The sequence below is a fragment of the Gasterosteus aculeatus genome, chromosome 13 (genome assembly GCF_964276395.1).
Source record: "Gasterosteus aculeatus chromosome 13, fGasAcu3.hap1.1, whole genome shotgun sequence".
NCBI lineage: Eukaryota > Metazoa > Chordata > Actinopteri > Perciformes > Gasterosteidae > Gasterosteus > Gasterosteus aculeatus.
This window is the reverse complement of record NC_135701.1, coordinates 11,365,015-11,380,486: the sequence shown is the minus strand read 5'-3', so window position 1 is coordinate 11,380,486 and position 15,472 is coordinate 11,365,015. Positions and strand designations below refer to the sequence as shown.

Genomic DNA, 15,472 nt, shown 5'->3' with positions numbered 1-15,472 from the left:
CTTGCTTTTGCCGAGTATGAATTATTCTAAGGAATCATATTCCAACGTAGTTTGATGGAGAGCAAAGGTAGTCAGATCAGTGAAAATCCCATTTAAGCATTTGTACCATTTGAATATACACAAAATAAATCAGGCGTGCTTGTTTGGTGGTTCTTTTTTTTTCCAGTCACATAAATATACATATTACAACAGGCTCCCAGAGCTTATGCATCATTGTTACAATGAAGGAGGACCAGACGCTATTGACCTCTGTTGTACATCATTCGACGGGCTGCAACGGACAGCAGCACCGCGGGACAAACTTCTACCTCTAAAATGTCCTAAAGTCAAACACATCGGAGCCTTTTGTCTCTGCGCTGGACGATCCTGAGCAATGCAGGAAGCGGAGCCCCAGAATGGTGTGAAGATGATCATCCGATTTTTGAGGACGCATCAGAAGATGAGCTTCTTCTTCATAACAGCTGAAACAAATAAAAAGATTTGTTAAAAGAAAAAAAATGGATTAAAAAAAAAAAAAAAAGACAGCGATGTAGTTTAAATAAACACAGCAACTGGAAGAAGCCTTTAATGACAAATCTACAAACATCTAAAGTTTCCATCCACTTGAAGTATTTAGTATTCGCTCTGTAATAAATTGTAGCACACAGCATCGTACACAGGCAACCCACATATTTCCCAAACCACAGGAGCTGGAGAAGCTTTGAACCTCCCAAAAACACCAAAGTCCTCCTACAGTAAAACATACATACCACAATCCACTAAACTGTATGCACGTGTGAGTGTGTGTGTCCTCATTTGCTACCTTCTGAACTTGTAACTGCAGTTAAATGAGCAGCCAACACCCTTTGAATTGCTGGGTTCAATCAAGTGCTGTTCTAGATTTCAGACCATAGTGGACATTGTGAGGATCAGTTCACCAGACTAAAATCCAACAACATACTTCATGAAAGTTTGGTCTGAGTGGGATGTTCTAAAACGTGCAGCTCTTTTAAAATTTGGCCCCAACATTTTGTGGCAGACACTGTTTAAACCCAAACTTAAACAGTTTAACCAGAATAATATGGACTGGCTTTGTTTGGCCCAGCTGGTACTTCATGGATTACGAGGTTCATATAGCAACTGGGCTAAAATGTGTTCATTACTTGTCTCCAGGCCCTCGATTTTCCTCTTGAGCCCGATCGTTTCCTTCTCCCTCAGGGCCTCGGCTGAACAGTTGGGTCGGGGGAGTTGTGGGCCAAGAGTGGGACCGGGTCGATTACTGAAGTACCGCATCTTCAGAGCCTGGAGCACAACAGACAACAGTAATAAGGGGATCACCTGCTGGTGCGCAATGAGTCCTTATACATTTCTGTATACAAAAGTATACGGCAAGTATTTACAAGAGCTTTATCTTGGACGGAGAAGGAAAAAATACCAATACATAAGAATACAAATGAACCTTTCCCATGACATGAAAAACAATATGTTGTGTTATGCTTAATAACAATGCTTGTAATTGTGAAATAAATCTGTATATGTGTCCAAAACATGTTGGCCAAACTCACCATTAGTGTATTGGTTTTAACTGACATGTATAACCTTTGATTTTCTTGCAAAACATCTCTCAAGCTAAAAATGTAAAATGTTTATTTTATACTTGCAGTCTTCAGTACCTGCACACAATTAGCCAGAGCACATTGTTCCTATCACGTAACTTTGACAAAATCCGCTGTGCTTTAGTGGTGAATTACTTGTGTCGCTGTGGTCCTCGTCAAGGGGTTAAAGGTGAACAGGCTCTGCAGCAGCTCTAGCAAGTCGTCTCCAGCTGCAGTAAATATATGTTCCAGCGGTGTGCCAGGAAATATTTTGAAGGACACATAATCCGGTAGACTACTCATTCCCTGCAGACAGATGGGAAAAACAAGTAGCACAAGGGACTTCACTTGTGAGAAAAGACAAAACATCTTTCTCTGGGAAAAAATACCCACCAGCCACGTCTCTTCTGTAGGCGTCCCGAGAGCCTCAAAGATCTTCGTCAGCTGGTCAAGATCAGAGTCTCCAGCGAGGAATGGTATCTACAACGAATGACACACACAGAGACATGAGCACGGAACCAAAAACAGCCGGCTTCATGACTGATCACATCCTCTGATATCTTTGAAGGGAGGTTTGTGCACCCGAAGGAGTAACTCGGCCAAGATGCATCCCACCGCCCACATGTCGACACCCACACCGTACATCCTGGCACCAAACAGGAGCTCAGGGGAGCGGTACCACCTAGAAAGGATCAATAAACAGGGAGTTACTTTGTAGAATGTAGAAAACAGGCATTCAGTCTACTACTCCTCCAGAGAGAAGATCCTGTTGATATACCTGTGATACCTTATAGGGGGGGTTCCTGAACATTTTATGTCAGGACCCTCCGGGATACAGGGACAATGCAAGATCCCCCAATTGCACGCAACCCCCCCTAAATAAATTAAAATGGTTGTTCCTCTATTATCAACACAACGAGAAGGACAAAAAGCACAGACCTGGTAACAACTTGATGTGTGTAGACTCTGTTGGGGCTGCCAAATGCTTTGGCCAGACCAAAATCAGCCAACTTCAACACTCCGCTGCCATCTAACAGCAGATTGTTGGGCTTCAGATCCTGTACATACAGAGCAGGAAAATGTACATCAATGAGTGTGAGTGAGAGTCGGTGTGTGTGTGTGTGGTAGGAGTATAAGTGCTCTTACCCTGTGCAGGACCCAGTGTTGGTGCATATACTCCAATCCCTGCAGGGTCATTAGGATGTAGGCTTTGATGTTGGATGGAGTCAGAACTAGGCTGGTGTCTTTGATGATCACCTGAACAAAACAAAGAGCCTTAAGTAAAGTTGCGTATCTGGAAACTATCAATGTCCATCCATTAGTCGGGGCCACACATTAAACATCTGATTACTCCAACCAGAGGGGATGAGAGAAGAGACAACTGAACACAGTTGCAGTGAAGCTAAACAGCACATTCGAGATTCAAACTCTCACCAAGAATCTCTATTGTTCCTCCAGCCACACAATCACCGACCCCTGCTTCTTAACCCCACTGGTAAGAAAAGCATTGAACATCTGAAGCTAAATGGAAGCTTGTGGGAAAAGAATTAGACTTCCAGCACCAGTAATAAGATGAGCATCATATTTCATCCTCACGTCTGTCTGCTGCCTCTCAGACACTAATGGCATCCACTCACCGGGAGGCCAAGTGGAGTGTTATTGATTTTTTTAAACCGTTTTTATCTTGTTTTGCAACGCTCTAGTAGAGCCTGATATATCAGTGGTGGGCCCCCATCTGGAGCCGCATATGCTAAAACAAACTAGAGGGGGGGGGGATAAAAGCCTTAGTGACCTCAGAGAATTCCTTAATGGTCAAACGGGAGCACACTACCTTCGTCATCCTGCTCATAATTGTAGTGCTGCTCTGTATGTCGTCTGACCTTACACCTCCCAATTACTAGTTCTTCATCTATTTGCTCATTACTTGGCCAGCTAGGCAATTCAGATTGAAAGCTGAACATCAAAACAGATTATTTGTGGGGGAAGAAAATCACTGAAGAAACCCAGCTTGCTCTATCGTGATCTCAATTAAGGAAGAGGTAACAATTTCCATCTGGTGGCCCACCAAAGAAATGCAACTTAGTTATTTTCCGAACATGAATGCATGTTGTAAACTCTCCGCATAGAGGCTGTGTATAAAGTACCCATCCCAGCCTTAAATTAATAAACTATGTGACTCCCTGTGTCAACAGACTGGGACCCTTCCTTTGTGTGTCAGGCAACTTCAGGCTTAATTTAAATATTTATTTTAGCAAAATTGTAATTTATTACTTAGACCAGGAACTCTGTAAATAATCCTTGAAGTAAAAGGAAATTACAATTTTGTCAATTGCTTAAAGGTCGGCATAACATATACATTATACATTATTCCAGTTTGTGTCTTGACAGAGATGCCTTAAAATGAAGAAGACGTCCCACCTCCAGGTCCGTTTCCATGAAATCAAACACCAGGCTGATGTTAGATTTGTGTCCAAAGGCATCGAGGAGCTAAGAACACAGAAGATGACATACTAGTGAATACCTCATTATCGTTTTCCTACACAAGCAACATTTACATATTTTTAAGAAGATACAACAAATCTCACATAATGAATGTCTACCCACCCCGATGATATTTGGATGATGCAGCTCCTGCAGTAGTTTGATCTCTCGGAGAGCAGTCCTGTTAATACCTATTGATAATCAAGCATTGATTGGCTGGTTGGCATGAACTGCACTCTGCGGTGAAAACATTAAATGTGTGCTTATGATCAGTCAGCATTTTAATTACCATCTTTAGCCTCAGTCCTGTGGCCAACCTTAATCTGCCAGGACAACAAAAGACAACACCTTGGTGTTTAGCGTCATAGCACTCAAAATGCTAACAGGTGTGTCAGTTAAAGCCCATTTAGTTAGTTCACCTTTTTAATGGCAACTATGGTGTCATTGGTTTTGTCCCTGGCTTTGTACACCGTGGCGAACTGCAGAAAGAGAAGCAGAAAGAGATGAAAACGGGTTTATAGTCTCATGAGCGCTGCCGCTGTCAGCACGACGGCACGAAGCAGCGAGTCTTTGTTGACATTAGCAACCGGCTAATGCTAAAGCATGTTAGCTAAGCTAGCATGCTTTCCGCACAGCCATTCAGAGCCCCTCCTAACGACAGACATTAGGGGGGAAATGACCAACCGTGGGCTCTTCCTACCTGACCCTCTCCGAGGAAATCCAGTTTCTCGTATCGTTTGTTTCTTGATTTTGCTTCGAGCGCCATGGCGAGTAACTGTCAGTAACATGAGGACGCTTCCTGCCCAGTTAAAGGTCCGCAGCTTCTTTTTCCGGGTTAAAGGAGGTTTTGTGTTGAGCAACAGCGCCACCTGCCGGTTCAATTACACACCGAGAACACAAAATATACTTATGTTTCATTTAGAGGAATACGCTCTTTATAACTATTTATGTTGTGGGGGCTATGCTATATTTGTTTTACTTTATACTTATTATTACATGTATTCACCTCATGAACATTATTGGTATTAACACACTACACTGGTACTACAAATAACAAATGAAATAATAATCAGTCATTAATAGTAATTAAGTTAATTTCTTCTCCCTGCTGCCCTTTTCAGTTGTATGCACTACTGTGAGTGGAACAAACAATACAGATATAAAAAGGAATTTAAATAATAATGTAAAGATAATATTAAAATATGTTCCTTCTTATAATCTCATTTCAGATATGATCTGCTGTCAAACTACTAACAATTTGGCAAACTTATGTAGCAAATTTATATTATATAAAGTTGCATACAAAAGTTATTTTTTCACGGTTATTACTACAGTCACTAAAAATATGCATATTTAAAATCCTTGTGAACTTCATATGATTCCCTAATTAATGAAATCACAAAAAAAAAGATGCCACCTGAAATCGTATCTGTAACATTTCAAATATGATGCGTATGTTACGTTCCAGACAGTTTGCCTGTCTTATTTTTTTTTTTTTAGCAGATACCAGTTTGGCATTGGTCTCTTGAGAGTTTCTTCTGTCAGTTAGGAAGGTTTTGTGATCCATGCACCGCTGAACACATCTCTGCATCCTATCTCCATACACATAGATACCCTCACATCCCACAGGATTAGGTACGGCTCCCCTCCTTTGACCCTCCCTGCCTCAAACACGCACACACAAACCCACATGAACCCTTTCTTGCTCTCACTGACTTCAATTTTCATGTTAGGTTGAAGTTTGACAAGAGGAGTGTGAAGGATCAGCAGGCCTAATTCTGTCTTTCCTCAGCCCGTGCCTGCACATTTGTATGCTGACAGCTCCCAGATGTGACTGACAGGACCGTATGTGCCACATGCAACCATGCAGAATTGAGAGGAGACTTCAGCAGCAATCTAAATCTTTACTGGCATTGTATCATCAACCTTTAGGGACGCGCAGCCGGCTCTATTTGGGAGATAACTGTCCAGTGGCGGACATAACTCAGACCAACTTACATCATTCGCTCTATAACAAATGTGACATCTTGATCTCCTCCCCTAATTCTTCTTACGATTTGAGGGCATTCTTGTCCTCATCCCTCTCAGTCTCTCGCTGAGGCTGTGGACCCGGAGAGTGGCGGCTGAGTTATTGAGGCATAAGTGATTCTGCAGGCGTTTACACAGTTTTTGCACAGTAAATCTCATGCTAGCATGGGTAACATTACGCTCAATAACTCACTCTGGTTATGTGTGTCACATTAGCAGATGGTGATGCTGTTGAGCTGGTGTGTGTGTGTGTGTGTGTGTGTGTGTGTGCGTGTTTAGGCCTACCTCTGTTTGACGGGCAGGAGGAGAATGAAACCACAGGGCTGTTTATCAAACTCATAGGAAGTGGGTGTTGTTGAGCGAGGACGTGTCGCACCACCACATCCTGCTGCTCCGAGGCAGCTTCTGATGGGACAGTGTTCACTCAACGTACAGTAAATAAGAATTTCAGGCCAGGTGTCTTTTGTGTGTTTGTGTGTGCTTGCGGTATGTGGCTACTTAATTCAACACTGTACGATTGTATAGCCGGTGCAATTTGGCCAGTTTTTTTTTGAGAGTGTAAAGCGGAGACCTTGTTTGTCCCTTGTTGTTAATTTGCCTCTTTGCATGACCCTATCTAACACTAGTTCTGTCACACACACACACACACACACACACACGCCGACAAGTGCAAGAGTTGTTTAATCCACCGCTTCCGCCATGCATACCACATCACAATGCAGAAAGCTTCAGTTGGCCCAAAGCACATGTAATAAGATTTAGATTTGAGAATGTGGCTTATTGTACATTAACCTCCTCTTTCTGCCTGGCTGGTCACATTAATCCATTGGACATTTTTGTCATATTATTTGCCCTTTTGTTAGTTCAATATATCGGAAAGGTTACAAAGGAATTTCAATACAGTAACTGACGGTGTAGGTAAAAAAGTGATTCAGCGTTATCGCAGCGACCCGTATCACACACCTGCTGTCTCTGAAGTCTCTGTCTCTGTGTTTCTCACAGAATCTTGGGGGAAGTGGCCGTGTTCTTTCATCAAGGGAGTTTTCCCTTTTTGTTTCTGTTTCTGACTCTCTCACATAGGCCCACATGAACACACACCAACACCAATGCAGCTGTATCTGACCACATGCACAGTTATAACACAACAGGATGTCACAGGGTGGATGTTTGAGGTGTGAAGCTCTACACGAGTCGTGACAAACAATATCTGTTTCTGAGAACTATTTATTCGGTGCAGCGTGTATACGAATGCGACGCCTGTTTTCTCCTTAGTAAAGCATTAAAGACAGGATTGAACCCAAAATGTCTCAAGTTCCTGACGGCAACTACTCACAGTGCACAACATTAATCACTTTGCTCTTTCTAGTTTATTCTTTGCAGATGTCTTTACTGGCGGGACAATACATAAGCAGAAGGACAAACAGAAGGACGACCGTTATCTTCCTCGCTGCTTTTTGTTTACAACCAACGCACAGAATGATCAAATTGGTGTTGTCAGGCCCGGGCTGCATTGTTAGACGCCGGAACTGTCAGTTTGAATAAATATTAGGTAATAAATTTAGTTTTTTTCCCCCCTATTGTCTCCCTTCGGCACCAGCGTACACAGGCTTGTGGGGGACTTCAAGATGAGGCCACTTGATCGCTGGGCTCATACGGGGACAGCGTTATGATAATGTCCCCATAAGTAGCAGGGGGATGGGCGCAGTGTCATCTCTTCACATAGACGCAGCCAGCAGGGAGCCCGCAGTCAACTGCATTTAGGGCTGTCTTTGTTGTTGTCTCAGCTCCCATCTGCGTTGTTGTTTTGTTCTGGTCTGCATTTCCTCTCAGATGTCGTTACCGCTCTCATTAGAAGAATCCCCTTTTCAGCCCCAAGTGAGGAACAAAGTCCTCCAATAACTTTGTTTCTCCCTTTGTTTGCGTGTGTGTGTGTGTGTGTATGTAGTGATGTATGTGGAAGTATGAATGCATGTGCAAACAGCAATTGGCCACTTTAGTCCTTTAGAGAGACTGTACAATGTGTGCTGAGCGGCTGTTTTAATGGGTCGCTGTATGTTGCGGATAACCGCCTTTTCTTGCTTCATTTTGTTCTTTGGTTCATGATCATTGATGGTGAGCAGGAGGAAAATAAAATTGGAGACATAAATAGAAGAAAATATGTGTTCCAGGATTCATTCAAACAGCAGGTAGATACATAAGGGAGAATAAAAGCCATTCTGGTTCATTGGAGTGTATCAGGAGCGGCAGATAGCCCGAGTAGTGTGTTATCCAAGAAGTCGTTTACTTCATTAACCCAGCCAGATCGCTGAGGCCTCAGTAATCAACCTTGTCACACGTCCCATTACCTTCTCACTCTATCAGCATGGCCCTTGACACACACGCGCTCACTGACACACACATGTGCACTGTTACTCACATCTGATCGGCAACACACAAGGGCACGCTATCACAGACACAATTGCTTGTTCCTTGCACGCTTTTACTGTGTGGCTCACGGCAACATCCTTTTCTCCTGCGCACGCACGCACGCACGCACACACACACACACACACACACACACACACACACTCACACTCTCTCTCCCTCTCTCTCAGCTAACCCCATCACCTCTGTCGGTCCCAGGGGTCTCTCGGCACTGATGAACCCTCTGCTGCCCTGTGAGATTAGTGGACTCCCTGAGAGAAACCCCTTCTTGGATTGAATGAGAGTCCCTCCTTCTCACAATGTCAGCTCAAGGTTAGTTGACTGCGTCCGCGGTCTCTCCCGGCGCAGTCAAGTTTCTTATAAATACCAGCGTGTTATCACGATTCAGGCTGCGCTGACTCCACTGCTCTTATTATTCACAAGACAGTCAAGCAATTATTGACATTCACCTTCAAAGCACCTCGTTTCTCCCTCTCTAGATCATTATCTCCAGTGGCCCCACTTAAAACACTTGCTAAACCATTAATTGTTAAATCAATTTTTTCTCAATTCTCCTCGTCTATGAAACCGCCGAGGAACTGCTGCCACATAAAAGCTTCAGCATTTTGTGAAAGGGCTTTGAATGATATTCACTTTTAAGTATTAAGCATTTACTTTGCATCCCACTGGAGGGAGTGAGGACAAAAAGGCAGGAAGACATGAAGGAATGGGGCCAGCTCTCCGTCCGTATAATAGAGAGTTAGATAAATGGCTGGATTGAGAAGACAGATTGATCTTTTTATGTTAAAATTGATGACCATAAATGATGCAACAGATTCCCTGTAGCAGCGAATACAGATGAAAGGATTATCTAGAAATGTAGATCATTCAGACAGGAACGTTACCCTGCTCTGCTGTCTCTTTTTTCTTCATAATAATTCAATATTTACAGTTTAAGCTGGAAAACTGCTCCCTCTTGGCCGCCTGTATCTTGTATCCATGGCAACAGATTCAAGAACAGAGTGCAGTCTGTATCTTGTGTGTGTGTGTCTGTGTGTGTGTAATGTTTACTGATACACTGCAATTGATTGGTTGTTGGGGAGCAGCTGTTGACCCCTCACTCTCAGGGGTCTTTTTGTATTTTTGCACACATCCCAAATCAATAGACACACATACATACACATGGTTGTTATTCCATACCGGTGCAGTCTAATTTATCTCTAAAATCCCCGATAACCGTGATCATAATATTCCTTTTGAATTTGAAACCCTATTCTTCATTAGACATCCTTCTATTTAACACCATTATCTTAAAAGCTGGGAGCAATAATGGTCATCATTTGTTTATCTTGAATTTGGACCTCAACAAAGATGAAATGCACCCAAACACATGCATGTAGTGAAACACCACTGGCCCAGTGCCCATAAGTGGAGGAATTAGGAAACGGGCAATACATAAGTTGCCTTTATGAAAACACTCCAATGAGAAAGAGACTCCAGTATGCAGACACATATACCCCGCGCACTACACGCTTACAAATCCAATCAATGTGCCACAGCAGGGGAAGTGTAGAGCAACAACACTCAAACCACCGAGGGCATTGCAATCCGTTTTAAGTTCAAAATATGCTGTTCACATGCTACTGAGGACAAAATCACAAATACCACCCTGGCTAATGAAATACCTCCCACTGAGTGCTCTACACGTGGGCCTGCACACGCAAATCCACACCCACACTCACACGCCGGGGATGAGTAACAGCGAGTAACTGTGGGGCACCAAGAGGGAAAGGTCATCTGACTCCATTTGCATTACTTGTTAATGTTAAAGGATGTTTTCCATACAGGGAAGAGACACATAATGAACACAACTTCTGACTGTAGTGGAGAAAACTGTGGCTTGTTCAGGTTTGGTTGGTGTGGGTTTTCCACCTCGCTGTAATTTGACATATTAAGGGGAAAGCACCAAAACACACAACACCTACACGCACACACACACACACACACACACACACACACACACACACACACACACACACACACCGCTATTTGCTCATTCAACCCCGCTAACACGCCCTTCCAGTCTTCTTTTGAAGCAAAAGTGTGTTATGGCAACTTTAGTCCCAGTGAACCACTGCCCCTGTCAAATAACAACATCTCAAGTCATCCGAGAAGTTTCAGTTCATGGGCAAAGAATTTCATATAAAAGCAGCGGTGATGAACTGATAAACTTTATTTATAAGTTACCCCACGGGTTTGCAAAATGCTTCACGTCAAAAACATCCTTGAGCATGTACAATGAAACATCTGATGAACTTTAAGTGTTTAGGAATGACTCATGCATAGCTGTCAATTGTAGACCAGAGAGTGGAACCACACATTACGATGAGATTACTTTAGATATTCCCTTTGACTTTTATGTTTAACGAATTGAAATCCACTGTGTGTCTTTTACCTTGTTCAATGCATTTATATTTATTCATACATGTTTATCCCGTAAATGGTTTTGTTCTGCAGCCCACACAGGTATGAATGTATCAGTATTCGTTTTGCAAAACCTCACTCAGCCCTTCCAGCAATGACTGAGTCAAAGCGGCAGGCCTTTCGCCAGATGTTGCTTTCACCCTTTGCACTGAGAGCCCCACAGGAGAAGGCCATGGGAATTAGTGGAAGGTTGCAAAGGGAGACGCGCCGAGCGTCTCCGTGGCCAGCTGGAGGCGATGTCGCTCCTCCTCTCCTCTCCTCTCCTCTCCTTTCCTCTCTCCTCTGCTGTGCCTCTGCCACTGAGCGATCAGTCTGCTGGGTGAGATCACTACCAGACACCACGCTCCGGGACCTGGCACTCACCGATCGGAAAAGAAGGAACGAGAGAGCGAGCGAGCGAGAGAGAGAGAGAGAGAGAGAGAGAGAGAACCCGGATCCGATGCAACCGGCGAGGGTAAAACGACCCAAACCACCGCCTCGTGCCTCGGCCCCTCCAGTGTCCCGTGCTGGCGGATGAAAGCGCGGTCCGGCCGCTGACGTTTTTTTTCCCGCTGGATTTGGGCTTGTAGTCGGATGCGGGCTTGTTTTGACTGCAGTAAGAGTCCTGCTTACTCCCCCCTCCCTCCCCTCCTACCAAGCGAGTAGCAGATTCTGCCAGGGACCTCGGCGCGGTGCAGCTCCCCCCCGAGTGAGTCGCGATCCTGCAGAAAGCGCCGGGAGACGCGCTGCGCACCGCCGCGTCCCGACCGCACGCGCCCGTCCGTCCGCGCGCCCCGCTCCGAACACCTTTTTTTTCTCCCGCGAGCGAACTGGACACAAGCGCCAAGATTCCGATTGGATCTCCCCCCTTCTCCTCCTGCGTGTCGACCTTTCTCCTGTCATCAGATCGGCTGCAAAATCCTATTTTTGACCCCCCCCCCCCTCCTCCCCGTTCCTAAGCGCCGTTGACGCCATTTTCCTCGGGGTTTTCTGTCAGAAAATATTTACCTACATTTCATTCCGGGCGCCGGTTGACAGCTCCCCGGGAGGCTGTCATCCCATCCGTCGCGTGTGTAAAATGCGTCTCAGTGGATTGTAAATGATCTTGATCAATTATTTACGCGTAAGAGCCGAGTGCGTGACAACAACACTAGAAATGGGTAAGTAGTCCCCGGTTGACTCGCCACATTCCACACCTGCATACACCTACACATGTCTCCATGTCTTTGCAAACGCTCGCGGCTGATGTGTGTCTGCGTTTCATGCTCGGTTTATGTATTTTTTTCTGAACCTGAAGTGTGCATTTTAAATAGCGCGCCCTGCCTCTGCCCTTAGTTATCCCCGAATTGACGCGAAACATGTGGAATTGCTTGTAGTTACATGCCAACAAATTCCTGACCATAGACGCGCACGCCTGCGCATACTCAACGCGCACCACGCGCACGCAGACGCAGACCGTCCAAAACAGTGCGTGTGCCGCTCAGCCCTGCGTGCACGCTGTGTAACAGCCTGGTCATTAGACGGCAATAAGATAAAACAGCTATTTAGGTCAACAGGGTGAAGTGTCCACTACACGCCGATGGAGGACCAGCTCCTCCGCTGCTGTTAACACCCAGTTCAGATGTTATCCTCCTGCATCTTCATCACATAGGATCACACAGTCTGTGCAGAGAGCATGATGGTTGTTCTCCTCCTCTTCGGCCCGTCAAGAGCCACGTCATATATGTATCCTGTTGCATATTTGAAATATTTGGGCTTGGGAACGGATGTACTTGTTCCGGTGGAGTTGTAGACGCTGGAGAGGGACGACTGGATGGTGCCCAGTGCCGTGGAAGTTGCTGCGTGAAGCATGTACTCTGCATCCTTCCTCACTTTGCATTTCATTTGAGTTTGCGTTTGCCATCTGTAGGACAAAGTCCACGCGTGCCACTGTAGCATGAGTACAGAGATTCCAGCGTACATGCAAATTGCACGACGTGGGCTTGATGGAAGCCAGCGCTCCTCCACTGTGGTTTTCATTTATCAATCGCTAATCACTTTCGCGTAGGGGTCGGACATTTTGGTCATGCTTTGGCTGTGTGGAAACAGATGATAGGAGGGGAAAGAGTGAATGACGGCACGCCGCCGTTATCAGCAGCCCCCAAAGATCCTCAGCCGCCACCACAGCAGCAGCAGGTAAATGGTCAAGTCCAGCTGAGTGAGGGAAAGTGTGGGAAAAACCATCAGGGAGTGACGGTGTGAAAAGAGTACCGGAGAGGCGATTAGAGGAGTGTGAAGGGTTGAGGGGTCGACGATGGAGGCCACTCACTCTCGGACAGACCCGTCGATCGTGTCTCTTTAACGGGTGGAACGTTTTTGTGGCGTGAAAGAATTAAGCAGACTATTAAACCCAACATCAGGTACTGAGATGACCGTGCCATCTTTAAAATGAACGCTTGAGAAATCGATACGGTGGATCCCCATCTAAGTCGATTACCTTGGGTCGAGGTAGGATCACAGAGAAGAAGAAGGGGGGGGGGGTGTGAACGGGATCCAAGGACAAATCTTACTGTTGGCAGGCTTCCTTTGCAGAATACCGGCACTGGAGCTCCTCTTGGCAGAGTACACAGAAAGAGGGAGGGAGGGAGAGGTAGGTGGAGGGAAGAGGTAGCACGGAGAGGAGGGGGGGAGAACAGAGGTTTGGGGAGGGGGGGTGAAGGGAAGGAGGAAGACAGTTGGGGAGAAGGGGAGGTGTTTTTTGCTGACAGCCATTTTGTGGCTTCTGCTGCAGTTAAAATGGTTTAACATTCATCTGCTCCTGCGGATGGTTTTAGTGCTACCTGGCACATGGCTCATGCGGAGGGGCGTGTGCACAGTGGCGTTCTCTATCACGGCTGTCCCACACATGGTCCTTTATGATTGTCCCTCTAGCTGCCCCACAGCTGAACACATGCTTGTGCCAGCCGACGCTGGGAAAGCGGTTTTAATTCAGGTTTTAAACTTCCTAGGGTTCATTTTTTTTTTTTTACGCTCTTTGATGTGGACAGGGTGAAATAATGGCTTCGCTCACCGCTCTCCGCTCTCCGCTTCTTCCAGTTTGAAAAGTCATGCCTGCGCCCAGTGGATTTGGAAGCATTAGCAGGCCTTGGCGCTTCCTTTTGATACGTCCCCGAAACCACAGATTGGACCCTTCTAGAAACGTTGCTTTACGCGATTGCCCCTTCACAAGAGGGCTGGAATAGACGCGAGAAAAACGAGTTAAACCGAAAAATGAAAATGGCAGAGCGGCAATGTTCATCATCCCTTTGAGATACACATCTAGAGGCAGGGACGGCAGAGCCTTCACCGCACGCTCACATCAAAGGGAAGGAAAAGAGCAAGAGAGACTCTTCACCTTGTGCAATCACACGGGCGCTCGGTGTGCTTTTGGGTGTTTAAATGTGTGTGCGTGCGCATCTGTCTGCTAGTGTGTGCGAGCTATTTTTGAGTCCACCTCAGGCGCTGGGCTGCTGGGTATGCAGCCTTAAAAGGTTGTGTTTCTGCTGCCATCTCCCTCTCCCTCTGCTTCTCGCTCACGCGGACTCCGTCGTCCCGTTTTGGTCTGCATCATGTACCGTCCATGCTTTTGTCCCACCCGTATTCCATTATTGACGCTTTGTCATAATTGTTTTCAAAGGGCAAGGTAACGTAGAGGAGGAGCGTCCCGCGGTCTCTCGCATGCGGCACAGCCGATGACCTTTTGATGCTTTTTTTGAGAGGGAAGCTGGTTAGCGCTGGTAGTTTTTAGAACATAATAAAGCTATTTATGCAGCGAGTCTGGCCTCTCACAATCACCCTGCTGTGTGAGGCTAGTCGGGGTGTGTGCGTGTGTGTGTGTGTGTGTGTGTGTGTGTGTGTGTAAGAGAGAGAGGAGACAGTGAGGCTCAGGCCAGGCCAGGGAGGCCCGAGGAGGGGTCAGACTTACATAAACTCCCTGCCTGTCTGCCAGTAACAGAGAACTACCACAGCATCGGGCAGCGAGCGGCGGCCAGGGAGGAGGAATATGACCCAGCTAAGTGGTTTATACTGTAATGGCCCAGAATGAAGAGTGTAATAATGTGTGACACCATTTTGTTGTCAAACTGGCTTATATTTGTGAGGGTGACACTGAGTTTTAAGAGCACCAACACAAAGTGGAGTGGTTCCTATTGGATGTGTGTGTGTGATATTGTGGTTGGCAGCTGTCTCTTTTTCCTGTCATTGTCCTCCGTCATATGACAGACAGGGTGGCTTTCACACATGCCATGAGAGCGAGTCACTAAAGTGACATTAGGGACTGGGAGGCACATTGTCATGTACCATCAAGTCCGGTCTCTTTATCTGTTTTTCATCCCTGAAACACTTACAGATACTGAAATGTTACTGAGGGACCACAGTGGTGGTTTGTCAAAGCCCATTCAGTTGCGTACAGACCACATCACTTTTTTGATTTTCTGGCAGCGAGAGGTTTCTATTGGTCCTAATGGGGGATGAGAGCTATCTGGGCAGCCTCATCTATTTATGTG

At 45.7% G+C, this 15,472-nt stretch overlaps 2 protein-coding genes across 2 annotated transcripts in view; one reads left to right on the top strand and one right to left on the bottom strand.

The window, feature by feature from the left end:
* Nucleotides 1-139: 139 nt before the first annotated feature.
* On the bottom strand, nucleotides 140-5,103 carry cdk7 (cyclin-dependent kinase 7). Its single transcript, XM_040196656.2, has 12 exons — nucleotides 4,756-5,103; nucleotides 4,475-4,534; nucleotides 4,345-4,378; nucleotides 4,179-4,246; nucleotides 3,993-4,061; nucleotides 2,721-2,831; nucleotides 2,514-2,632; nucleotides 2,157-2,256; nucleotides 1,968-2,054; nucleotides 1,731-1,880; nucleotides 1,143-1,281; nucleotides 140-461 (listed from the first exon to the last, which is right to left on the bottom strand). The coding sequence occupies exons 1-12, from the start codon at nucleotides 4,819-4,821 to the stop codon at nucleotides 433-435; spliced, it is 1,032 nt and encodes a 343-aa protein (XP_040052590.2). The 5' UTR covers nucleotides 4,822-5,103; the 3' UTR covers nucleotides 140-432.
* A 6,107-nt stretch (nucleotides 5,104-11,210) lies between these two features.
* setbp1 (SET binding protein 1) overlaps nucleotides 11,211-15,472 on the top strand; it is a 30,838-nt gene continuing 26,576 nt past the window's right edge. Inside the window, exon 1 of the mRNA XM_040196630.2 lies at nucleotides 11,211-12,109. The gene's annotated coding sequence lies outside the window, so the exon portion shown is untranslated. The remainder of the gene's footprint in view (nucleotides 12,110-15,472) is intronic.